Consider the following 25386-nt stretch of genomic DNA (forward strand, 5'->3'; position numbering starts at 1 on the left):
TGTTATTGTAATAATGAAATATATTATAATTAAATAAATGTGTCCTCTACAGCTGCAATCTTTTTTAATCAAATAAATTGTCATTTATCAAATACACACATTTATCAGATGTTTTAACGGCTGTAGCTATATGCTTGTTTTTCTAGTTCTACCACTGCAGTAATATCTGACAATACAAAACAATACACACAAATCTAAAAGAAAATGAATGGACATAAGAAACATAGAAATATGTCGGAGTCCGTAGTATATATACACAGTACCAGTCAAAAAGTTTGGACACACCTCAGGGTTTTTCTTTATCTTTACTATTTTCTACATTGCAGAATAATAGTGAAGACATCAACACTATGAAATAACACATATGGAATCATGTAGTAACCAAAAAAATTGTTAAACAAATCCAAATATATGTTATATTTGAAATTCTTCAAAGTATACACCCAGCTTTGATGTCAGCTTTGCACACTCTTAGCATTCTCTGAACCAGCTTCAGGAGGTAGTCACCTGGAATGCATTTCAATTAACAGGTGGTCCTTGTTCAAAGTTAATTTGTGGAATGTCTTTCCTTCTTAATGTATTTTAGCCAATCAGTTGTGTTGTGACAAGGTAGGGGTGGTATACAAAATATAGCACTATTTTCTAAAATACCAAGTCCATATTTCTGTCGGGAACAGCTCAAATAAGCAGAGAGAAGTGACAGTCCATCATTACTTTAAGACATGAATGTCAGTCAATGAGGGAAATTTCAAGAACATTGAATGTTTCTTCAAGTGCAGTTGCAAAAACCATCAAGCGCTATGATGAAACTGGCTCTCATGAGGACAACCACAGGAAAGGAAGACACAGAGTTACATCTGCTGCAGAGGAGAAGTTCATTAGAGTTACCAGCTTCAGAAATTGCAGCCCAAATAAATGCTTCACAGAGTTCATGTAACAAACACATTTCAACATCAAGTGTTCAGGAGAGACAGTCCTTCGTGGTGGAATTGCTGCAAAGAAAACACTACTTCTGTGTGTGTGTGTGTGTGTGTGTGTGTGTGTGTGTGTGTGTGTGTGTGTGTGTGTGTGTGTGTGTGTGCGTGCGTGCGTGCGTGCGTGCGTGCGTGCGTGCGTGCGTGCGTGTGTGTGTGTGTGTGTGTGTGTGTGTGTGTGTGTGTGATTGGATGCATTTACATTATGGACAGTATGTGGAGAGAATTGTTATTGCAAACTTTTCTGATTACCTTGCTTTCTCATTATCGTGTATTGTGTCAAGATTGAAGAAAATTCTTTAAAAAAAATTGTTTTTGAATAAGGATGTAACGTAACAAAATGTGGAATAAGTCAATGGGTCTGAACACTTTCCAAATGCACTGTACCTTAGTTGAATGCACTGTACCTTAGTTGAATGCACTGTACCTTAATTGAATGCACTGTACCTTAGTTGAATACACTGTACCTTAGTTGAATACACTGTACCTTTATTTTTGGGGTTTTTGGGTCCCTATACCTATGATGTAAGCCTATGTGTGCCATGTTTAATTTTAAAATAAAATAAAATATATTCGTTTCCTGCTTTTTATTTCAGAAATCAGCGCACGGGAGGTCTTGAGAGTTGAAATAGAGGGCATCCTGAGACATTCTCAGAAGAATTTCACCAAAATGCCAAGAATATACGTGTCATGGTAGCATGTTGTAGTTACATTTTGCATAAACGTTTATTAAAACATGTTTTATAGGTAATATTGTTCTTTATAAGTAAAAAGTTCTAGATTGAAACAAAAAGGGTTTTATTGATTGTTTCATATATGGCACCCCTGAAGGTTCTATATAGAACCCTTTTCTAGAGTGTGTATAATATTACATTTACATTTACATTTAAGTCATTTAGCAGACGCTCTTATCCAGAGCGACTTACAAATTGGTGCATTCACCATATGACATCCAGTGGAACAGCCACTTTACAATAGTGCATCTAAATATTTTAAGGGGGGAAGGGGGGGTGAGAAGGATTACTTTATCCTATCCTAGGTATTCCTTAAAGAGGTGGGGTTTCAGGTGTCTCCGGAAGGTGGTGATTGACTCCGCTGTCCTGGCGTTGTGAGGGAGTTTGTTCCACCATTGGGGAGCCAGAGCAGCGAACAGTTTTGACTGGGCTGGGCGGGAACTGTACTTCCTCAGTGGTAGGGAGGCGAGCAGGCCAGAGGTGGATGAACGCAGTGCCCTTATTTGGATGTAGGGCCTGATCAGAGCCTGGAGGTACTGAGGTGCCGTTCCCCTCACAGCTCCGTAGGCAAGCACCATGGTCTTGTAGCGGATACGAGCTTCAACTGGAAGCCAGTGGAGAGAGCGGAGGAGCGGGGTGACGTGAGAGAACTTGGGAAGGTTGAACACTAGACGGGCTGCGGCGTTCTGGATGAGTTGTAGGGGTTTAATGGCACAGGCAGGGAGCCCAGCCAACAGCGAGTTGCAGTAATCCAGACGGGAGATAACAAGTGCCTGGATTAGGACCTGCGCCGCTTCCTGTGTGAGGCAGGGTCGTACTCTGCGGATGTTGTAGAGAATGAACCTACAGGAACGGGCCACTGCCTTGATGTTAGTTGAGAACGACAGGGTGTTGTCCAGGATCACGCCAAGGTTCTTAGCGCTCTGGGAGGAGGACACAATGGAGTTGTCAACCGTGATGGCGAGATCATGGAACGGGCAGTCCTTCCCCGGGAGGAAGAGCAGCTCCGTCTTGCCGAAGTTCAGCTTGAGGTGGTGATCCGTCATCCACACTGATATGTCTGCCAGACATGCAGAGATGCGATTCGCCACCTGGTCATCAGAAGAGGGAAAGGAGAAGATTAATTGTGTGTCGTCTGCATAGCAATGATAGGAGAGACCATGTGAGGTTATGACAGAGCCAAGTGACTTGGTGTATAGCGAGAATAGGAGAGGGCCTAGAACAGAGCCCTGGGGGACACCAGTGGTGAGAGCGCGTGGTGAGGAGACAGATTCTCGCCACGCCACCTGGTAGGAGCGACCTGTCAGGTAGGACGCAATCCAAGCGTGGGCCGCGCCGGAGATGCCCAACTCGGAGAGGGTGGAGAGGAGGATCTGATGGTTCACAGTATCGAAGGCAGCCGATAGGTCTAGAAGGATGAGAGCAGAGGAGAGAGAGTTAGCTTTAGCGGTGCGGAGCGCCTCCGTGATACAGAGAAGAGCAGTCTCAGTTGAATGACTAGTCTTGAAACCTGACTGATTTGGATCAAGAAGGTCATTCTGAGAGAGATAGCGGGAGAGCTGACCAAGGACGGCACGTTCAAGAGTTTTGGAGAGAAAAGAAAGAAGGGATACTGGTCTGTAGTTGTTGACATCGGAGGGATCGAGTGTAGGTTTTTTCAGAAGGGGTGCAACTCTCGCTCTCTTGAAGACGGAAGGGACGTAGCCAGCGGTCAGGGATAAGTTGATGAGCGAGGTGAGGTAAGGGAGAAGGTCTCCGGAAATGGTCTGGAGAAGAGAGGAGGGGATAGGGTCGAGCGGGCAGGTTGTTGGGCGGCCGGCCGTCACAAGACACGAGATTTCATCTGGAGAGAGAGGGAGAAAGAGGTCAGAGCACAGGGTAGGGCAGTGTGAGCAGAACCAGCGGGGTCGTTTGACTTAGCAAACGAGGATCGGATGTCGTCGACCTTCTTTTCAAAATGGTTGACGAAGTCATCTGCAGAGAGGGAGGAGGGGGGAGGAGGATTCAGGAGGGAGGAGAAGGTGGCAAAGAGCTTCCTAGGGTTAGAGGCAGATGCTTGGAATTTAGAGTGGTAGAAAGTGGCTTTAGCAGCAGAGACAGAGGAGGAAAATGTAGAGAGGAGGGAGTGAAAGGATACCAGGTCCGCAGGGAGGCGAGTTTTCCTCCATTTCCGCTCGGCTGCCCGGAGCCCTGTTCTGTGAGCTCGCAATGAGTCGTCAAGCCACGGAGCGGGAGGGGAGGACCGAGCCGGCCTGGAAGATAGGGGACATAGAGAGTCAAAGGATGCAGAAAGGGAGGAGAGGAGGGTCGAGGAGGCAGAATCAGGAGATAGGTTGGAGAAGGTTTGAGCAGAGGGAAGAGATGATAGGATGGAAGAGGAGAGAGTAGCGGGGGAGAGAGAGCGAAGGTTGGGACGTTGCGATACCATCCGAGTAGGGGCAGTGTGGGAAGTGTTGGATGAGAGCGAGAGGGAAAAGGATACAAGGTAGCGGTCGGAGACTTGGAGGGGAGTTGCAATGAGGTTAGTGGAAGAACAGCATCTACTAAAGATGAGGTCGAGCGTATTGCCTGCCTTGTGAGTAGGGGGAGAAGGTGAGAGGGTGAGGTCAAAAGAGGAGAGGAGTGGAAAGAAGGAGGCAGAGAGGAATGAGTCAAAGGTAGACGTGGGGAGGTTAAAGTCGCCCAGAACTGTGAGAGGTGAGCCGTCCTCAGGAAAGGAGCTTATCAATGCATCAAGCTCATTGATGAACTCTCCGAGGGGACCTGGAGGGTGATAAATGATAAGGATGTTAAGCTTGAAAGGGCTGGTAACTGTGACAGCATGAAATTCAAAGGAGGCGATAGACAGATGGGTAAGGGGAGAAAGAGAGAATGACCACTTGGGAGAGATGAGGATCCCGATGCCACCACCCCGCTGACCAGAAGCTCTCGGGGTGTGCGAGAACACGTGGGCGGACGAAGAGAGAGCAGTAGGAGTAGCAGTGTTATCTGTGGTGATCCATGTTTCTGTCAGTGCCAAGAAGTCGAGGGACTGGAGGGAGGCATAGGCTGAGATGAACTCTGCCTTGTTGGCTGCAGATCGGCAGTTCCAGAGGCTACCGGAGACCTGGAACTCCACCTGGGTCGTATGCGCTGGGACCACCAGATTAGGGTGGCAGCGGCCACGCGGTGTGGAGCGTTTGTATGGTCTGTGCAGAGAGGAGAGAACAGGGATAGACAGACACATAGTTGACAGGCTACAGAAGAGGCTACGCTAATGCAAGGAGATTGTAATGACAAGTGGACTACACGTCTCGAATGTTCAGAAAGTTAAGCTTACGTAGCAAGAATCTTATTGACTAAAATTATTAAAATGATACAGTACTGCTGAAGTAGGCTAGCTGGCAGTGGCTGCGTTGTTGACTTTGTAGGCTAGCTGGCAGTGGCTGCGTTGTTGACACTACACTAATCAAGTCGTTCCCTTGAGTGTAATAGTTTCTACAGTGCTGCTATTCAGGGGCTAGCTGACTAGCTAGCAGTGTTGATTACGTTACGTTGCGTTAAAAGAACGACAATAGCTGGCTAGCTAACCTAGAAAATCGCTCTAGACTACACAATTATCTTTGATACACAGACGGCTATGTAGCTAGCTATGTAGCTAGCTACGATCAAACAAATCAAACCGTTGTGCTGTAATGAAATGAAATGAAAAATGTGATACTACCTGTGGAGCGAAGCGGAATGCGACCGGGTTGTTATTTTAAAATAAACACATGCACACACAGCTTATATTTGTTAGAAATGTGCTAGTAATTTGTAAAGATGTGTGGCCTGAATCAACCGATTAATGAAGACGAATTTCTCAATTAAATGTTACCATAATACCATACCAACATCATCTTCAATGAAAAACAACAAACGCCTTTACAATACACTTTTAGACAAGACATCATATGACTGTGGCATTGTATCACTGTACAAAATTGTTTATTCATATAGTTATTCATAATATAAAGTATATACTGTATATTATGCAACATAATCATTATTATATTTTGAATGTTAGTTCAATGGAGAATACCAATCGCTCTTAAAACAAAGCATATACTCTTCAGTCGCTGGGGAGGAAAGGTAATAGATGCAGAGGTCCCATCAACTTACATGACTGGAGGAATAAATCAAATATGTGTTGACAAGTCCATTAAAGACAAGACTATTGAATACTTTGACATATTATCTACGTGAAAGACCTATCATACGCACACATTCCTATTGGCCCAGATTCAAAAGCCCCCGCAATATAGGCTCAAATTGAAGCAGTATTCCCAAGGTCAGTACTACCTGTGCACTTCATAGGCTACCAGTGTCTTTTTCTGAAAACCGGGAGCATAAAGAAGGGGTCTATCAAAATATTTCAGACCAACCAAACCTGTTTCTAACACGAAATAATGTAATGTTGAGAGTCTAATTCATACAACCCATACAAGGTTGATCTGTATCTTTACATAGACAGTTGGGGTCCACAAACCACAATTACCCTTTAAGCAGGTGGTTACAACGTAGTTGACACCAAAGTTTCTGTGTTCAAATGAAAAGGTGTTGCGTTTTCAAACATGAAATACTTTGGTTTTCGAAGTGAAAGGCCAAACTAAATTTGTTCTACATGGTGATATTTATTTAGGCCATAGTCCGATAGATTCACATGTTTATTTTTTTCATCAAAATTATCCTGGTTGAAAGGTCAAAATGTCATGATAAAATAGCAAATAGCTCAAGATGTAACAATTATTCGAGCGATGCACCTGTCCTTTCGGTGCATTTTCTCCACACGTACAACAACACTCAGGTAGGAAAGTGTAAGGGAACTTCCACCTTTCACTTTTGGAATACCTTGCAGACTCGTTGTATAAAGGATCGACACAGGTTGGAGAATGGCAGAACTTGGGTGGCAGAACTGGTATTGATCAGTCAGGAAGAACACTTTATCTCTTTATCCGTTACGGAAAACTTACCTTTGTCGGAATTATACGAAGTAGTCTATCTTTCGGAAGTGCACCAACGTTGATTGCGGACAGACCGAGAACTACAGTAGACCTACGCTAAAATGGGTTCAATCAGCTTTTGGATTTGCTTGGTCATGACGATTTGCACCTGGAATAAAACCATCGGATGCACATGGATGAAGACACTGCCTCGGTCTCCGAGCATGTTCCAAGTGTTCAGCAACAACACCATAACGATGCTTAAGAAAATGGTAGGATATAGGGTCATGTTTATTCACTTGTTCCTGGTCATTGAGCTCTTGTCTTCTTTTCAACATTTCATGAGCTGCTATGTTTCATTTAAATGACCTGACTCCTTTTTGTACAGTAATAACGATGCAATATTTTGTTTATATTTTTTGGCATCTCAGGGTCATGAAGTCTCTCGAGGACCTCAGATCACTTTCCCTGACAAACAATACAGACAAGTCAATAATTTCAAGGTAAGAAATATGCATAAAAAATGTTTCATACAATCCAAAACGTTTTTTTCTAAGAGTGGAAGTATTCGGGAAGTATTCGGGAAGTATTCAGACCCCTTCACCTTTTCCACATTTTATTATGTTACAGACCATTTCTAAAATTGATTAAAAATAAATAAAAAATCATCATCAATGTACACACAATATCCCATAATGAAGAAGCAAAAACAGTTTTTGATTTTCATAAATTAGCGAAAATGTCGAAAAACATGTTTTGGCTTGGTCATTATGGGTTATTGTGTGAAGATTGATGAATTAAATCATGTTGATTAAATTTGAAAATAAGGCTGTAACGTAACAAAATGTACAGATAGTTAAGTGTTTTGAACACTTTCCGAATGCACTGTATATAATTAGGTTATAAAGAATTTACAAAATTGCTATAATCTTTTGTTATTTTCCATCAATTCACAAGGCATACACTAATACAAATCACTCTTCTTCTAGGCTGACGAACAGATGGCCTTCATTTCGCATACTCTGAACGCTATAAAGAAATTGTATAGCAGTGGGAAATATGAGTCCACCGCCTGGGACCAGAAAGGAGTTGACAAGTTTATGAATGACCTCTATCGTCAGACCTCGGAGCTGGATCAATGCGTATGTCATTTGTAATTTTCGCCTCTTAAAACATTAATGCAAAAAGGAAAACATTATACTATCCTTCTTGATTATAATATAAGTATTTACATGTTATTCAAAACATAATATTAAATGAATGATTTGTTATTTATCCTAACAGGTAAAGGATTTGAAAACTAGACTATCAAAATCTGTCAACAGAGTGAACAAAAAGATGAGCCTTCACTTCAAGTTCCTGAAGAATTACTTGAAACGCGAGGTAGGTTGATCCATTTGTCTTACAAAGAGAGTACATTCACCAAATCTCGATGTATTTATGTGATGATACAACATGTGTCTATTCTCAAATCTTAACAAGTGTATTTCATTTATGCAGGATTACAGCGCAAGCGGCTGGGAAGACATAAGGACAGTGGTGCTGGCACACCTACAAAGACTAGACACAACATTAAGTAGCCAATGAGCGTTATGTGTGTGTTGTGTAGATATTATTTATTTATATATATTTATCTATTCATATTTCTAACTATTTTTTTACATGTTTACTCATTTGTTTTTTAACGTATTTATTTATTGTGTAGTAATGTTCACAACTCCGAGGAGTAAATCATTTCTTTATTCTGAATAATGATGTGATTGACTAAGGCTATACAAAGCCTAATGTATCAATGTTTCCGTGCATTTCTTTTGAATACATGAAGGCCATTGCAAACTGTATTTATTATTGCAACCTGATAGGAAATGTTTGTTATTGTAATAATGAAATATATTATAATTAAATAAATGTGTCCTCTACAGCTGTAATCTTTTTTAATCAAATAAATTGTAATGTATCGCATACACACATTTATACGATTTTTTTACGGGTGTGGCTTTATGCTTCTTTTTCTAGCTCTACCACTGCTCTAACACTATGAAATAACACATACAGTAATAACCAATGTAGTAACCAAAAAAGTGTTATACAAATAAAACGATATGTTACATTTGAGATTCTTAAAAGTATCCACTCAGCTTTGATGTCAGCTTTGCACACTCTTGACATTCTCTGAACCAGCTTCAGGAGGTAGTCACCAGTTGTCACCAGTCATTCAGTTGTGCTGTGACAAGGTAGGGGTGGTATACTGAACATAGCACTATTTGCTAAAATACTAAGTCCATATTATGTCAGGAACAGCTCAAATAAGCAAAGACAAATGACAGTCCGTCATTACTTTAATACATGAATGTCAGTCAATGCAAGAAATTTCTAGAACTTTGAATGTTTATTCAAGTGCAGTTGCAACAACCATCTGGCGCTATGATGAAACTGGCTCTCATAAGGACAGCCACAGGAAAGGAAGACACAGTTACATCTGCTGCAGAGGAGAAGTGCATTAGAGTTACCAGCTTCAGAAATTGCAGCCCAAATAAATGCTTCACAGAGTTCAAGTAACAGACACATCTCAACAACAAGTGTTCATGGGAGACTGCCAGAATCAGTCCTTCATGGTCGAATTGTTGCAATGAAAACACTACTTGTGTGTGTGTGTGTGTGTGTGTGTGTGTGTGTGTGTGTGTGTGTGTGTGTGTGTGTGTGTGTGTGTGTGTGTGTGTGTGTGTGTGTGTGTGTGTGTGTGTGTGTGTGTGTGTGTGTGTGTGTGTGTGTGTGTGTGTGTGTGTGTGTGTGTGTGTGTGTGTGTGTGTGTGTGTGTGTGATGTATTTACATTATGGACAGTATGTGGATAGAATTATTATTTTTTATAAACTTGCAAACTTTTCTGGAAACCTTGCTTTATCATTATGGGGTATTGTGTCAAGATCGAATAATATTCTTTTAAAAAATCATATACATTTAGGTTATGTTTTACAAGTTTGAACAGCACAGTATGGAATGGCACAGTTCAATGCAATAGAGCACAGTAGAGTACAATAACGTATAGGATAGTACAGTAGATATTCATTCAGTGCAGTACAGTGTAGTTTAATTCAGTAGAGTACAGTACAGTTTAGTAAATTAGTGTAAAGTAGGCTACACTCTACTGTGCAGTACACTACTGGACATTAATTTCCTTTCCTTTACTGTAATGTACACTGTACTGTACACTGTACTGTAATGAACTATCGTCTACTGTACTCTTCTGTATTGTACTGTACTGTAAACTCCACTGAAATGAACTGGACTGTACTACACTCCACTGTAATGATTTGTACTCTGCTGTTCTCTACTGTACTGTGCTGTCCAAATTTATCCATGGACAATGAAATTCAAAATCAAACCAAAATCTGACCAAATAAAGAAGACCTGTCCAGACAACACCGTGCTTAGTGGCACGATGCATCCTGTACACATTGGGAAGATGCATTTTCGACATTGTTTGCTCATTGACGTCTTAAACATTCTAAATTCGACAGTTCTAAATATAATAATAATAATATATAATAATACATATATATATATATATAATATATAATAATAATAATATAATATATAATATAATAATAATAATAATATAATATATAATATAATATATAATAATAATACAGTTCTACACATCGTTGATATGTCGGCTAGACATCAACATTCTATCGTGATGTCTTGGCGACGTCTTCCCAGTATGCAAACGCTCTCAAAACTACATATTCCCAATTCGATACGCAAGCCAAAGGTGTATATGATTACCGGAGAGAAGACTCAGGTGAAACTGATGACATCACACAACTTGTGTAAAACAGCTGGGAAAACCCCAAAATGCGTCCACCACAGACGTGTCATGGGACATAAAGAAGAAGTTTCAGCACCATTGACAGGTATCACTACTAGCACTAAAACGCATGAAGACGTCAGCCACTTCAGCACATTGGACGTCGCCACACGGTCAGAGATTCTATCAGAGGTTCTGTGTTGTGGCTGCAGCCCTTTTGCTTCTGTTATTGTCCTGTTTACTAGTGTTCCAATTAACCAAACCGCTAAACTTACATTTGTAAAACTACAGGCAATAAATGTATGATATATGTGATGGGAAATATAGCTCTCTGACACTTTGGTAATCACGTTTCATGTGTCACTATTATGATTCCTCGTGGCTGGTCCTATTAAGGCTATAACGAATAACACCAAGGCCCGTATTTATAAAGCATCTCAGAGAATTGGAGTGAATAAATGCAGCAGAATAATTAGGCTCCATCTTTAATTTCAGCCTATAACATGACATTTCAATATGATTCCACCCATGACATTTTATCAAGACCCTGATGGAACAGGTGTTTTCGAACTGGGTTGGAACAAAAGCCTGCACCTTCTCCTGCTGGTCTCCAGGACCGTGCAGACCGTTTTGGTGACCACTTCCCTACAGTATAATATACTATGACCTTTACAGTTAAACAGACTTTGAATATTATGAATTAATCCCAATATTATATAGAAAAGGGGAGAAATGAACCAATGCCAAGTTTTGACCTTGCAGAGTGAAAAACGTGCACAGCACTATGACACACACACACAAACACACACACAAAGAAGGAACTATTGTCACATATTATTTTTCATTTCCCCTTGTAATAAAAACGACAAATAGAAGGTTCCAACAAATCATGTTGTCGTTGCTTGTCAACGTTGCATCACCAGCAGTCAACAGTAAGGTGAAAGTTGGTTGCGTCATTGTGAAAATGAAAGTTGGGAGATGTGGGTATTGACGCCGACGTCACTTTTCATTTGTAGCGCAACAGCAGAGGACTACGGAACAATATTTCGGACTAACTTTGAACGAAACCCACTAAATGAATGTCTTATGTGGCTACATTTTTTAAGAAGTGTGGGTTTTATTTCGACTTCAACGATTTTGTTAGACTTTTTGTTTTTGTTTCAAGCGAAGTTTTTAGCAGTTGAAAGCAAAGCTCGCGAATAGCCTATTCTCGCTATAGTAATAGTCTAGCCGATATCTACATTGAATAATCTTATTTTGTGGTTCAACTATAATTTAAAGCTGATTTCAAGGAGAATGTGTATAGATTTGTTCGTCCATGAGACGGAGCGGGCATGGAATTCTTATTGCTGCATGCGCTCGTCTGGAAAATGAAAGTCCCCGCCTCCCGTAGGTTGATCAGGGGAAATTCTCTATACAGTTTTCCCTCTCCCAATTCCAGAAAAAACTACTTAACACAACCAAGATGTTCAAACTTATCTGGAACACTAATAGCGAAACAAACTGCTATTTACAATGTATACAATGCAGAGTTGGACTTTTCTTATTATTTGCAGTATGCAGAGCGTGTGTCATTGCTGTGACTGGATCCGACACCACTACGGTCACTTGAGCGCAGAATACCTTTCCCTGCTGGACCAGATGGTGAGTTATTAGCACACTGTAAGAGGAGACTGAATGCATGTAGTAAGGACAGCAACCAACCAAATAAAATAGTCATACGATTCATGTTTGGCATCTGTGTTAGAAAACGGTAGGCCTATATTTGAATATACATAGTAAAAGGGCGCTAAGGCTATAATGACAGCGAGATCAAATCAAATCAAAACAAATGTATTTATATAGCCCTTCGTACATCAGCTGATATCTCAATGTGCTGTACAGAAACCCAGCCAAAAACCCCAAACAGCAAACAATGCAGGTGTAGAAGCACTGTGGCTAGGAAAAACTCCCTAGAAAGGCCAAAACCTAGGAAGAAACCTAGAGAGGAACCAGGCTATGAGGGGGGGCCAGTCTTCTTCTGGCTGTGCCCGGTGGAGATTATAACAGAACATGTCCAAGATGTTCAAATGTTCATAAATGACCAGCATGGTCAAATAATAATAATCACAGTAGTTGTCGAGGGTGCAGCATGTCAGCACCTCAGGAGTAAATGTCCGTTGGCTTTTCATAGCCGATCATTAAGGGTATCTCTGCCACTCCTGCTGTCTTTAGAGAGTTGAAAACAGCAGGTCTTGGACAGGTAGCACATCCGGTGAACAAGTCAGGATTCCATAGCCGCAGGCAGAACAGTTGAAACTGGAGCAACAGCACAGCCAGGTGGACTGGGGACAGCAAGGAGTCATCATGCCAGGTAGTCCTGAGGCATGGTTCTAGGGCTCAGGTCCTCCGAGAGAGAGAAAGAAAGAGAGAATTATAGAGAGCATACTTAAATTCACACAGGACACCAGATAAGACAGGAGAAGTACTCCAGATATAACAAACTGACCCTAGCCCCCCGACACATGAACTACGGCAGCATAAATACTGGAGGCTGAGACAGGAGGGGTCAGGAGACACTGTGGCCCCATCCAATGATACCCCCGGACAGGGCCAAACAGGAAGGATATTTGACACGTGACTAAACATACTATATTGATTGTTTTCCATGGAGGAGATATCACTAAGCAGAATGCCCCAGTCTTTTCCCCAACATCACTTTACAGACACATAGATGATGCCGAGGTAAAGGCTAGAATCTTTACTAATCATGTTCTGATATGCTTTGGTATTGCGTTCTTGACCCAATGTTATATTGATGCCATAACGGAAGCCTATACTGTTTCTAATCTTCTTTTTATATCTTCCTGTGTAGTTTGAGGGCAAAGTCAGATTCCATCTATAAAATCACAAAACTGTTTGATGGGAATATGAAGCCTGTCACATGGGACAAGAAAAACCTGGACGATTTCCTCAACATTCTAGAACGCCAAATTGAAAATCGTCATTCCTGTGTAAGTAACGGGTCTATTTAAAGTATAATCCCTGTTTAGGTCAGGGTTCTCCAAACCATTTCACGGAGAGTTACCTTCCTGTATGTTTTCGCTCCAACCCGAGTTGTAACTAACCTGATTCCGTTTATCAACCACCTAATTAATTAGGTGTGATAGATTAGGGTTGGAGTGAAAACCTACAGGAAGGTAGTTCTCCAGGAACAGGGTTGGATGGTGTGTTACCCTCACCGTTCATGGTGTGCTACCCTCATGTAAGTTTTTGCTCCAACCCCAGTTGTTACTAACCTGATTCAGTTTCTTTAAAAAAAATGTGGGTTCTGGGGAAATACAGTGGGGAGAACTAGTATTTGATACACTGCCGATTTTGCAGGTTTTCCTATTTACAAAGCATGTAGAGGTCTGTAATTTTTATCATAAGTACACTTCAACTGTGAGAGACGCAATCTAAAACAAAAATCCAGAAATCACATTGTATGAATTTTAAGTAATTCATTTGCATTGCATTCCAAAATTAAAATGATAAACTTTCAACACCAAAGGCCAGAAAAAGTTGAATACATTGGCCTTGCTGTCAATCCTGCATGACTTTTGCCATGTTCAAAACAACTGGAAACTCGGAACTGGGAAATCTCAGACTTCAGTGAGTTCAAACAACTAGGAATTCTGGAGGAAAAAAAAAGAGCACCGACAGGGAAACACGTTTTGAACCGTCATCCAACTCGGAATTCCAAGTCGGGAATTACTGACATCATGATTCGACCAGTTGTTTTTTCTTGTGTTCCCAGTTGTCTTGGAAGCACCATAAATCACCATAAATCCAGAGAATGCCAGACTTTGATGCCAAAGTTTGATGACAAGATGTGCCCAAAAGATGGACTGCAGCGCCTCCTTTCTGTTCAAGTGAGCATAGCACAACAAGGTGAGTCCAGAAAAGTTTTGCATGTTGCTGCATAAATGATGTAATATGCCAGGGTGATATGTATACTCTAGCTAAGAAAGTAACACTAAGTGTATGTTGTGTAGTAAGCTGTTAGTAGCCCATATGCTCCACCCTGATAAGTTGGTCCATATCCCCCTAATAACTTAGCCTACTGTTCTGACGTGGTGGTGCATATGTAGCCTATAGCCTGTTGTAGAGAAACGTACTCATCAAATATTGTAAGAGCTTTCAATGTCTGCTGTACATGCCCTCTTTTTTATCCTACGATTCTGACTTGGGGTTAAGGGAGAATACTGTAAGAACGGCCAATGATCTGAATTCTGTCACTGTACATTTCAAAAGTGCTGAACAAATAGTTATATTGACTATGTCCCTCCTTCCTCGCTCATGAATGTCTTCATCAAAATCATCGATAGCCTCTTAACCGCTCATAGTCCCCCTTATGCCATAGTTTGTACATCTCAATTATCAGTTGAAATCACATTTGTTTAAGCAAGTTAGCTATGTTTTTAAGGCAGTAAATGATGCTGAATGATGCTGTTTCCCTGCCAGACAAGGCTCCGCTGATTGCCAGGTGTAGCAGCGGTAAGGATTCACTCCATGGTGCTGAAAAGAAAGGTCTGCTGTTGGGACAGCTTTATGTAGGCCCTACCAAATTGCAGGCATCATTTGTCACCGTTATAGTGCCATTATTGTACTGTTCAGTGTTATGTTGTATTGGTATTGCTGACATGCATAAACATTTTTGGGGTAGTTTGCCCCACCAAGATTTACATGCTAAAAGCCAACCATCATGATAACCAATTTGACCAGTGTTCCATTTTGCATATGTATGATGGGATAAATAAGCACAACATCAAACTTTTTCAGTATTTGATGAGTGGGCTGACTTAAACCATTGATGATTGTGTCCGAGCATGAAATGTATGCTAATTTCTCAATCTGTATTCTATTTTCTCAATCTGGACACAATTGACATCTTGCCTGAAGATTTTTTTGTTGTTTTTTAATACCTCGATGGTCGTTTTCGGGAGCAGTGCTTGCAAGAGAACATGTACATCAACATTCAACATTAATTTGTTATTTGAAGACACTCATTATGAACAGGTAGGTTAAGTCTGTAACGTTTAAAGTAGCCAAAGAATCTCCTCTAATGGAATGATTGTGTAGCACATTGATTTACATTCATTTATTTTTCACAACAGAGAGAAAATATTTTACATTTTAGGTCAAGAGAGAAAGATGCTGTATTTGCTAAACCTCGTCAGCCTCTGTGATGGATTTCTTTAGAAATATAATTTTACGGCAGACAACGAATTTATCTGAATGCATGAGTATAATGTTTTACATGCAAGTTGAAATGTCTTCCCTGATATGGCAATACAACCTACTACATTGAATTGTTTCGCACAGTTGAATGCAGATGATAACTCTACCATTGTCACGTTCTGACCTTTATTTCCTTTGTTTTGTATTTATTTAGTATGGTCAGGGTGTGAGTTGGGTGGGCAGTCTATGTTTGTTTTTCTAGGTTTTGGGTATTTCTATGTTCCGGCCTAGTATGGTTCTCAATCAGAGGCAGGTGTCATTAGTTGTCTCTGATTGAGAATCATACTTAGGTAGCCTGGGTTTCACTGTGTGTTTGTGGGTGATTGTTCCTGTCTCTGTGTTTGCACCAGATAGGACTGTTTAGGTTTTCACTTTTCTTGTTTTGTTAGTTATTTCATGTCTAGATCCTTTATTAAAGAACATGAATAACCACCACGCTGCCTTTTGGTCCGCTTCTCCTTCACCACAGGAAAACCCTTACATACATAAACTTAAAGTAGAAATTAATATGTGACTAATCAGCAACAAGTTTAATGTGCATCCCATATGATGGTTAGATGAGATGTTATAAATCCACACTCATTGGTTTCAGACAAGAATGAAATTTGGAAAATTTGTACAAAATACGTTTTTATTCACATTAGCAATATCATTTTTTCACTGTTTTTTCAAGTAGACTGGCAATACAGTTCAGTTCAACACATGTACAAAAGGGAAATACAAAATATAAATAATAAATTATAAAAATAAAAAACAATAATTTATGGATTTAAATATAATAAATAGACTGACAGGGTCCCACATGATTGTATTCATGCTTTATAAACTGGTAAGGGCGTAGCTTCTGAAATGAGTCTGGATGATCAGTACATCTGTGCTGCAAGGATATCCAATCTTTGCAGATGACGTTTCATCTCTTTCCTGATGAGCTCCCACGCCTGTGCACTGTAGTTCTGAAAAACACCAAAATGTCAAATATTAGAGGGGTGACATTTCTTGGCAAAATAATGAACATATTGTCTTGAACAACAGAGTAGGACTGGTGCCAAATGTAAAGCTTCTCAGAGTAGGAGTGCTGATATAGGATCAGTTTTGTCTTTTGTATCACTATAAACAAGGACAGAGGAGACCTGATACTAGATCAGCACTTCTCTGAGATGCTTGATACATATGGCCCCAGAACCCACTTTTTTTAATGAACACTGCTCAAGTTTAGCCTAGCCTAGTTTATATTCATTTGATTACATGCATTAAACATGTTGCCATATGAAACCAAACTCACCATTTTTCTCAGAACCTTCCTATTCAACTTCTTGAAGTACCGTTTCAGTCTCCTCTCAGGTTTCATGGCAGGTGATACCTGTTGGACAAAATTAAACAAAACATTAGCGTCATACAGGTGTAGGATCTTCATTTGATCAATATTTTTTTTTCTTGCACGGCAGGAAATGGAACCTTAACATGTATTCAATGTTTGAAAAGGATTCTAAAGATTGTAATTTCCACTTTAAAATATCAAACTTGATTTGCCATAATGAAATATGAATCAAAGCTTACAAAAAATGTTCATTAATAATAATCCACAATAATTTACATTTCTCATTGCTGCAGTATTATTTATGTGACGTCGCAAAATGGCTCAAAATCTGTAATTACCCATATACAGTAAGTTCGGAGAGTATTCAGACCCCTTTCCTTTTTTTCAAATTTTGTTAAGTGACAGCCTTACTCTCAAAACGGATTAAAGAAAAAAATCCTCATCAATCTACACACAATATCCAATAATGACAATGCAAAAACATAAATACCTTATTTACAAATGAATTCAGACCCTTTGCTTTGATATTCAAAATTCAGCTCAGGTGCATCCTGTTTTCATTGATCATCCTGGAGATGTTTCTACACTTTTATTGGAGTCCACCCGAAGTAAATTCAACTGATTGAACTTGATTTGGAAAGGCACAAACCTGTATATTTAAGGTCCTACAGTTGACAGTGCATGTCAGAGCAAAAACCAGGCCATGAAGTTGAGGAAATCGTCCGCAGAGCTCCGAGACAAGATTGTGTTGAGATACAGATCTGGGAAAGGGTACTTTGTAACTACCAAGACTTACAAGAGCTGGCCGCCAGGTCAAACTGAGCAATCAGGGGTAGAAGGGCCATTGTCAGGGAGGTGACCAAGAACCCGATGGTCACTCTGACAGAGCTCCAGATTTCATCTGTGGGGATGGGAAAGCCATCGAGAAAGACAACCATCTCTGCAGTACTCCACCGATCAGGCCTTTATGGTAAAGTGGCCTGACGGAAGCCACTCCTCAGTAAAAGGCACGACAGCCCGCTTGGAGTTTGCCAAAAGGCACCTAAAGGACTTTCAGACCATGAGAAACAAGTGTCTCTATTTGGCCTGAATACCAATCATCACATCTGGAGGAATCCTTGCACCATCCCTACAGTTAGGTATGGTGGTGGCAGCATCATGCTGTGGGGATGTTTTTCATTGGCAGGGAGACTAGTCAGGATCGAGGGAAAGATGAACGGAGCAAAGTACAGAGACATCCTTGACGAAAACCTGCTCCAGAGCGCTCAGGACCTCAGACTGGGGCAAAGGTTCACCTTCCAACAGGACAACGACCCTAAGCATACAGCCAAGACAACACAGGAGTGGCTTCGGGACAACTCTCTGAATGTCCTTGAGTGGCCCAGCCAGAGCCCGGACTAGACCTGATCGAACATCACTGGAGAGACCTGACAATAGCTGTGCAGCGACGCACCCTATCCAAACTGACAGATCTTGAGAGGATCTGCAGAGAAGAATAACAGAAATTCCCCAAATACAGATGTGCCAAGCTTGAAGCATGATACCCAATACGACTCAAGGCTGTAATCACTGCCAAAGGTTCTTCAACAAAGTACTGAGTAAAGGGTCTGAATACTTATGTATATGTGATATTTCAGTTTTTTATTGTTAATACATTTGCAAAAATGTCTAAAACACGGTTTTGCTTTGTCATTATTGGGTATTGTGTGTGGATTGATGAGGGGAAAATCTATTTCATCAATTTTAGAAAAAGCTGTAACGTAACAAAGTCAAGGGGTTGAATACTTTATATGCACTTTATACGTAGATTTGTCCAATTGTAGAGTTAGTAGGCTACACCTAAACCAGGGCACTCCAACAATGTTCCAGGAGAACTACCTTCCTGTAGGTTTTCACTCCAACCCCAATCTACAACACCTGATGAATTAGGTGGTTGATAAACTGAATCAGGTTAGTTACAACTGGGGTTGGTGCGAAAACATACAGGAAGGTAACTCTCCAAGAATGGGGTTGGAGAGCCCTGACCAAAACAGGGATTCTACTTTAAATAGACCCGTTAGTTACTTACACAGGAATTAAGGTTCTCCAATTGGCGTTCTAGAATGTTGAGGAAATCGTCCAGGTTTTTCTTGTCCCAGGTGACAGATTTCATATTCCCATCAAACAGTTTTGTGATTTGATAGATGGTCTCTTTCAGGAATATGACTTTGTCCTCAAACTACCCAGGAAGATATAAAAAGAAGATTAGAAACAGTATAGGCTTCTGTTATGGCATCAATATAACATTGGGTCAAGATCGCTATACCAAAGCATATCAGAACATGATAAGTCAAAATTCTAGTCTTTACCTCAGCATCATCTATGTGTCTGTAAAGTGATGTTGGGAAAAGGACTGGGGCATTCTGTTTTGTGATATCTCCTCCCTGGAAAACAATCAATATAGTATGTTAAGTCACGTCTCAAATACTTCAAGAGCAATCAAGACAGACATAAAGTATAGCTTATACTGCAAGTACAGTAGGCCTAATGTAGATAGCGTCTCTTGATATCTCTGTCATTATAGCCTTAGAGCCCTTTTACTATGTACATTCAAATATAGGCTAACAGTTTTCTAACACAGATGCTAAACATGAAACACATTACTATTTTGCTTGGTTGGTTGTTTTAATGTCCTTAATACATGCATTCAGTCTCCTCTTACAGTGTGCTAATAACTCACCATCTGGTCCAGCAGGGAAAGGTATTCTGCGCTCAAGTGACCGTAGTGGTGTCGGATCCAGTCACAGCAATGACACACGCTCTGCATACTGCAAATAATAAGAAAAATACAACTCCAGCTCTGCATTGTATACATTGTAAACAGTAGTTTGTTTCGCTGTTAGTTATCCAGATGAGTTTGGACATCTTGGCTGTGTAAAGTAGTTTTATGTGGAATTGGGAAAGGGAAAGCTGTATAGAGAATTTCCCCTGATCAACCTACCGGAGGCGGGGACTTTCATTTTCCAGACTAGCACATGAAGCACTTGGAATTCCATGCCTGCCCCGTCTCCTGGACGAACAAATCCAAGTAAATCTATACACATTCTCCTTGAAAGCAGCTTTAAATTATAGTTGAACCACAAAATAAGATTATTCAATGTAGATATCGGCTAGACTATTACTATAGCGAGAATAGGCTATTCGCGAGCTTTGCTTTCAACTGCCAATAACTTCGCTTGAACCGATAAAAAAAAGTCTGATAACAAAATCGTCGAAGTCGAAATAAAACCCACACTTTTAAAGAAATGTAGCCATATAATGCATTCATTTAGTGGGTTTCGTTCAAGTTAGTCCGAAATGTTGTTCCGTTGTCTTCTGCTGTTGCGCTTCAAATGAAAAGTGAATGGGGACGTCAGCGTCAATACCCACATCTCTCAACTTTCATTTTCATGATGACGTAACCAACTTTCACCCTACTTTTGTCTGCTGGTGATGCAACGTTGAAAAGCAACGACAACATGATATGTTGGAGGCTTCGATGTCAGGGATATTTTCCCTACAGAGTCAATCGTTTTTACAGGGCTATTCTACTGTTGTGTGTGTGTGTGTGTGTGTGTGTGTGTGTGTGTGTGTGTGTGTGTGTGTGTGTGTGTGTGTGTGTGTGTGTGTGTGTGTGTGTGTGTGTGTGTGTGTGTGTGTGTGTGTGTGTGTGTGTGTGTGTGTGTGTGTGTGTGTGTGTGTGTGTGTGTGTGTGTGTGTGTGTGTGTGTGTGTGAGTGCGTGCGTGTGTGTGTGTGTGTCATAGTGTTGTGCACGTTTTTGAATGACTATGCAAGGTAAAATCTTGGCATTGGTTTATTGCTCCTTTTTCTATAAAATATTTTGATTAATTCATAAAATAAATCAAATCAAATAAAATAAAAATTTATTTGTCACATACACATGGTTAGCAGATGTTAATACGAGTGTAGCGAAATGCTTGTGCTTCTAGTTCCGACAATGCAGTGATAACCAACAAGTAATCTAACTAACAATTCCAAAACTACTGTCTTATACACAGTGTAAGGGGATAAGGAACATGTACATAAGGATATATGAATGAGTGATGGTACAGAGCAGCATACAGTAGATGGTATCGAGTACAGTATATACATATGAGATGAGTGTGTAGACAAAGTAAACAAAGTGGCATAGTTAAAGTGGCTAGTGATACATTTGTTACATAAGGATGCAGTCGATGATGTAGTGTACAGTATATACATATGCATATGAGATGAATAATGTAGGGTAAGTAACATTATATAAGGTAGCATTGTTTAAAGTGGCTAGTGATATATTTACATCATTTCCCATCAATTCCCATTATTAAAATGGCTGGAGTTGGATCAGTGTCAATGACAGTGTGTTGGCAGCAGCCACTCAATGTTAGTGGTGGCTGTTTAACAGTCTGATGGCCTTGAGATAGAAGCTGTTTTTCAGTCTCTCGGTCCCAGCTTTGATGCACCTGTACTGACCTCGCCTTCTGGATGATAGCGGGGTGAACAGGCAGTGGTTCGGTGGTTGATGTCCTTGATGATCTTTATGGCCTTCCTGTAACAACGGGTGGTGTAGGTGTCCTGGAGGGCAGGTAGTTTGCCCCCGGTGATGCGTTGTGCAGTCCTCACTACCCTCTGAAGAGCCTTACGGTTGAGGGCGGAGCAGTTGCCGTACCAGGCGGTGATACAGCCCGCCAGGATGCTCTCGATTGTGCATCTGTAGAAGTTTGTGAGTGCTTTTGGTGACAAGCCGAATTTCTTCAGCCTCCTGAGGTTGAATAGGCGCTGCTGCGCCTTCTTCACGACGCTGTCAGTGTGAGTGGACCAATTCAGTTTGTCTGTGATGTGTATGCCGAGGAACTTAAAACTAGCTACCCTCTCCACTACTGTTCCATCGATGTGGATAGGGGGGTGTTCCCTCTGCTGTTTCCTGAAGTCCACAATCATCTCCTTAGTTTTGTTGACGTTGAGTGTGAGGTTATTTTCCTGACACCACACTCTGAGGGCCCTCACCTCATCCCTGTAGGCCGTCTCGTCGTTGTTGGTAATCAAGCCTACCACTGTTGTGTCGTCCGCAAACTTGATGATTGAGTTGGAGGCGTGCGTGGCCACGCAGTCGTGGGTGAACAGGGAGTACAGGAGAGGGCTCAGAACGCACCCTTGTGGGGCCCCCGTGTTGAGGATCAGCGGGATCAGCGGGGAGGAGATGTTGTTGCCTACCCTCACCACCTGGGGGTGTTCAAATATGATCTGTTCAAATGTACAGATCATATACAGTAGGAAAGTGGTCACCAAAACTGTCTGCACGGTCCTGGAGACAAGCAGGAGGAGGTGCAGGCTTTTGTTTCAACCCAGTACGAACACACCTGTTCCATCAGGGTCTTGATAAGATGTAATAGGTGGTTTCATATTGATATGTCATGTTATAGGCTAATATTTCAGATGTAGCATAATTATTCTGCTGCATTCATTCATAATGCGTCTCAGAGTTGGAGTGCGGATCTAGCATCAGGACCCCCTCTGTCCATTCATTATAATCTATAAGGCAAAACTGATCCTAGATCAGCAATGCTACTCTCTGAGATGCTTTATAAATACAGGACTTGGTGTTATTTGATATAGCCTTAGTTGTAGGCCTTATGTATAAAAAAAATATATATATATTGGGGACCAGCCATGAATCATAAGAGGGACACTTGAAACGTGATAGCAAAGAGTCCGAGAGAGATATTTCCCGTAACATATATCATCAATTTATTGCCTATAGTTTTACAAACATGGCAATAACAGTAGCAAAAGGGCTGCAGCCACAACACAGAACCACTGATAGAATCTTTACTGTGTGGCGACGTCCAATGTGCTGAAGTGGCTCACGTCTTCATGCGTTTTAGTGCTAGTAGTGATACCTGTTAATGGTCCTGAAACTTCTTCTTATGTCCCATGACACGTCTGCGGTGGACGCATTTTGGGGTTTTCCCAGCTGTTTTACACAAGTTGTGTGATGTCATCAGTTTCCCCTGAGTTTTCTCCCCAGTAATATTAGACACCTTTGGCTTGCGTATCGAATTGGGTAGGGGCTATGTAGTTTGAAGAGTATTTGTACATTAGGAAGATGTTGCCAAGATATCATAATAGAATGTTGATGTCTAGCCGACATATAAACGATGTAGAACTGTATAATTTAGAATGTGTAAGACGTCAATGAGCAAACAATGTCTAAACTGCATCATCCCAATGTACAGTTGAAGTCGGAAGACTACATACACCTTAGCCAAAAACAATTCATTTCAGTTTTTCACAATTCCTAACATTTAATCCAAGTAAAAATTCCCTATCTTTGGTCTTTATTTTAAGAATGTGAAATATCAGAATAATAGTTGAGAGAATTTTTTTTTTCAGCTTTTATTTCATTCATCACATTTCCAGTGGGTCAGAAGTTCACATACACTCAATTAGTATTTGGTTGCATTGCCTTGAAATTGTTTAACTTGGGTCAAATGTTTCGGGTAGCCTTCCACAAGCTTCCCACAATAAGTTGGGTGATTTCTGGCACATTCCTCTTGACAGAGCTGGTGTAACTGAGTCAGGCTTGAAGGCCTCCTTGCTCACACACGCTTTTACAGTTCTGCCCACAAATTTTCAATAGGATTGAAGTCAGGGCTTTGTGAAGGCCTTGACTTTGTTGTCCTTAAAAGCCCTTTTGCCACAACCTTGGAAGTATTCTTGGGGTCATTGTCCATTTGGAAGACCCATTTGCGACCAAGCTTTAACTTCCTGACTGATGTCTTGAGATGTTGCTTCAATATATCCACATCATTTTCCTGCCTCACGATGCCATCTATTGTGTGAAGTGCACCAGTCTCCTGCAGCAAAGCACCCCCACAATATGATGCTGCAACCCCTGTGCTTCACGGTTGGGATGGTGTTCTTCGGCTTGCAAACCTCCCCCTCCACAAGAACGGACTAAGACTTTGTTGGAGTGGGGTCCACGTCCCGCGCTAGAGCCGCCCAGGCCCTCCCCTATGGATTTAGGTGTTCAGTCCGGGACTCCGCACCTTTGAGGGGGGGGGGGGTACTGTCACGCCCTGGCCTTAGTTATATTTGTTTTATTTTTTATTTTGGCTAGGTCAGGGTGTGACATGGGGAATTTGTGTGTTTTGTCTGGTTCTAGGGGTTTTGTATGTTTATGGGGTGGTCCCAAGTCTAGGTGTTTATGTAAGTCTATGGTTGCCTAGATTGGTTTTTGTGGGTGATTGTTTCCTGTGTCAGTGTTTGTGCCACACGGGACTGTTTCGTTGCCAGTTCACTTTGTTGTTTTGTATTTGTGTTCATGTTGAGTGGTCTTATTAAATACAATGGACACTTACCATGCCGCATATTGGTCCGATCCTTGCCACACCTCCTATGTGCCCACCAGCACCCTGCCTCGTTCAGGGGACTAAACTATTATCCATTAAAAGTATTGCTTGTTTTTTTGTCTCTTTTTCCATTTAGTCTTTTTTCTTATTTCTCCTCCAATCGTAGTAAGACATACAATTGTTTAGTACCATGGACAGACTTTATAAATGAAAATCCACAAGGTCAAGTGGGAGCTAAAAGTTCCTGGTCCCCCAGATTATCCTCTACTCCTCACCCAGATCTCCCCACCCCCTTCAGCCACCTGCCCTTATGTGATTACCACACATAAAACAAACAGGAAAAACATGAACAGCAACACTCACAAAGTACAAAAACACAGTAAAAACAGTTACATAAAGAAACAAAAGTACAATCATACATTGTCACGTTCTGACCTTTATTTCCTTTGTTTTGTATTTATTTAGTATGGTCAGGGCGTGAGTTGGGTGGGCAGTCTGTTTGTTTTTCTAGGTTTTGGGTATTTCTAAGTTTCGGCCTAGTATGGTTCTCAATCAGAGGCAGGTGTCATTAGTTGTCTCTGATTGAGAATCATACTTAGGTAGCCTGGGTTTCACTGTGTGTTTGTGGGTGATTGTTCCTGTCTCTGTGTTTGCACCAGATAGGACTGTTTAGGTTTTCGCACATTTCTTGTTTTGTTAGTTATTTCATGTCTAGATCCTTTATTAAAGAACATGAATAACCACCACCTGCCTTTTGGTCCGCTTCTCCTTCACCACAGGAAAACCCTTACATACATAAACTTCAAGTAGAAATTAATATGTGACTAATCAGCAACAAGTTTAATGTGCATCCCATGATGGTTAGATGAGATGTTATAAATCCACACTCATTGGTTTCAGACAAGAATGAAATTTGGAAAATTTGTACAAAATACGTTTTTATTCACATTTAGCAAT

The 25386-nt window shown here is 41.0% G+C and overlaps 2 protein-coding genes and 1 pseudogene across 3 annotated transcripts; 2 read left to right on the plus strand and 1 right to left on the minus strand.

Moving 5' to 3' along the window:
* The first annotated feature begins 6791 nt into the window (after window positions 1-6791).
* Window positions 6792-8256, plus strand: LOC123998798 (interferon a3-like). Its single transcript, XM_046303946.1, has 5 exons — window positions 6792-6941; window positions 7101-7172; window positions 7659-7811; window positions 7954-8052; window positions 8170-8256. Exons 1-5 carry the CDS (start codon window positions 6792-6794, stop codon window positions 8254-8256), a joined length of 561 nt encoding a protein of 186 aa, XP_046159902.1.
* A 3737-nt stretch (window positions 8257-11993) lies between these two features.
* Window positions 11994-25386, plus strand: part of LOC124000029 — an 81758-nt pseudogene continuing 68365 nt past the window's right edge.
* Window positions 16354-20452, minus strand: LOC124000027 (interferon a3). Of its 2 annotated transcripts, XM_046306117.1 has the most exons (6): window positions 20039-20452; window positions 19778-19865; window positions 19407-19481; window positions 19127-19276; window positions 17023-17100; window positions 16354-16693 (listed from the first exon to the last, which is right to left on the minus strand). In XM_046306117.1, exons 2-6 carry the CDS (start codon window positions 19862-19864, stop codon window positions 16604-16606), a joined length of 480 nt encoding a protein of 159 aa, XP_046162073.1. In that variant the 5' UTR covers window position 19865; window positions 20039-20452; the 3' UTR covers window positions 16354-16603. The 2 variants fall into 2 exon arrangements, with proteins under 2 accessions (XP_046162073.1, XP_046162072.1); XM_046306116.1 differs by lacking the exon at window positions 20039-20452 and having other exon boundaries at window positions 19778-19912.

The sequence above is a fragment of the Oncorhynchus gorbuscha genome, linkage group LG16 (assembly GCF_021184085.1).
Source record: "Oncorhynchus gorbuscha isolate QuinsamMale2020 ecotype Even-year linkage group LG16, OgorEven_v1.0, whole genome shotgun sequence".
In the NCBI taxonomy this organism is placed as follows: Eukaryota; Metazoa; Chordata; class Actinopteri; order Salmoniformes; family Salmonidae; genus Oncorhynchus; species Oncorhynchus gorbuscha.

Bases quoted from the DNA above. Each gene is read 5' to 3' on its own strand.
- LOC123998798 (XM_046303946.1), top strand. From the start codon at position 6,792: ATGGGTTCAATCAGCTTTTGGATTTGCTTGGTCATGACGATTTGCACC. The intron at 6,942-7,100 runs GTAGGATATAGG...TTGGCATCTCAG, and splicing joins TAACGATGCTTAAGAAAATG to GGTCATGAAGTCTCTCGAGG. The intron at 7,812-7,953 runs GTATGTCATTTG...TTATCCTAACAG, and splicing joins CCTCGGAGCTGGATCAATGC to GTAAAGGATTTGAAAACTAG.
- LOC124000027 (XM_046306116.1), bottom strand. From the start codon at position 19,912: ATGTATACAATGCAGAGCTGGAGTTGTATTTTTCTTATTATTTGCAGT. The intron at 19,482-19,777 runs GTGAGTTATTAG...ATTGTTTTCCAG, and splicing joins TTTCCCTGCTGGACCAGATG to GGAGGAGATATCACAAAACA. The intron at 19,277-19,406 runs GTAAAGACTAGA...CTTCCTGGGTAG, and splicing joins GACACATAGATGATGCTGAG to TTTGAGGACAAAGTCATATT.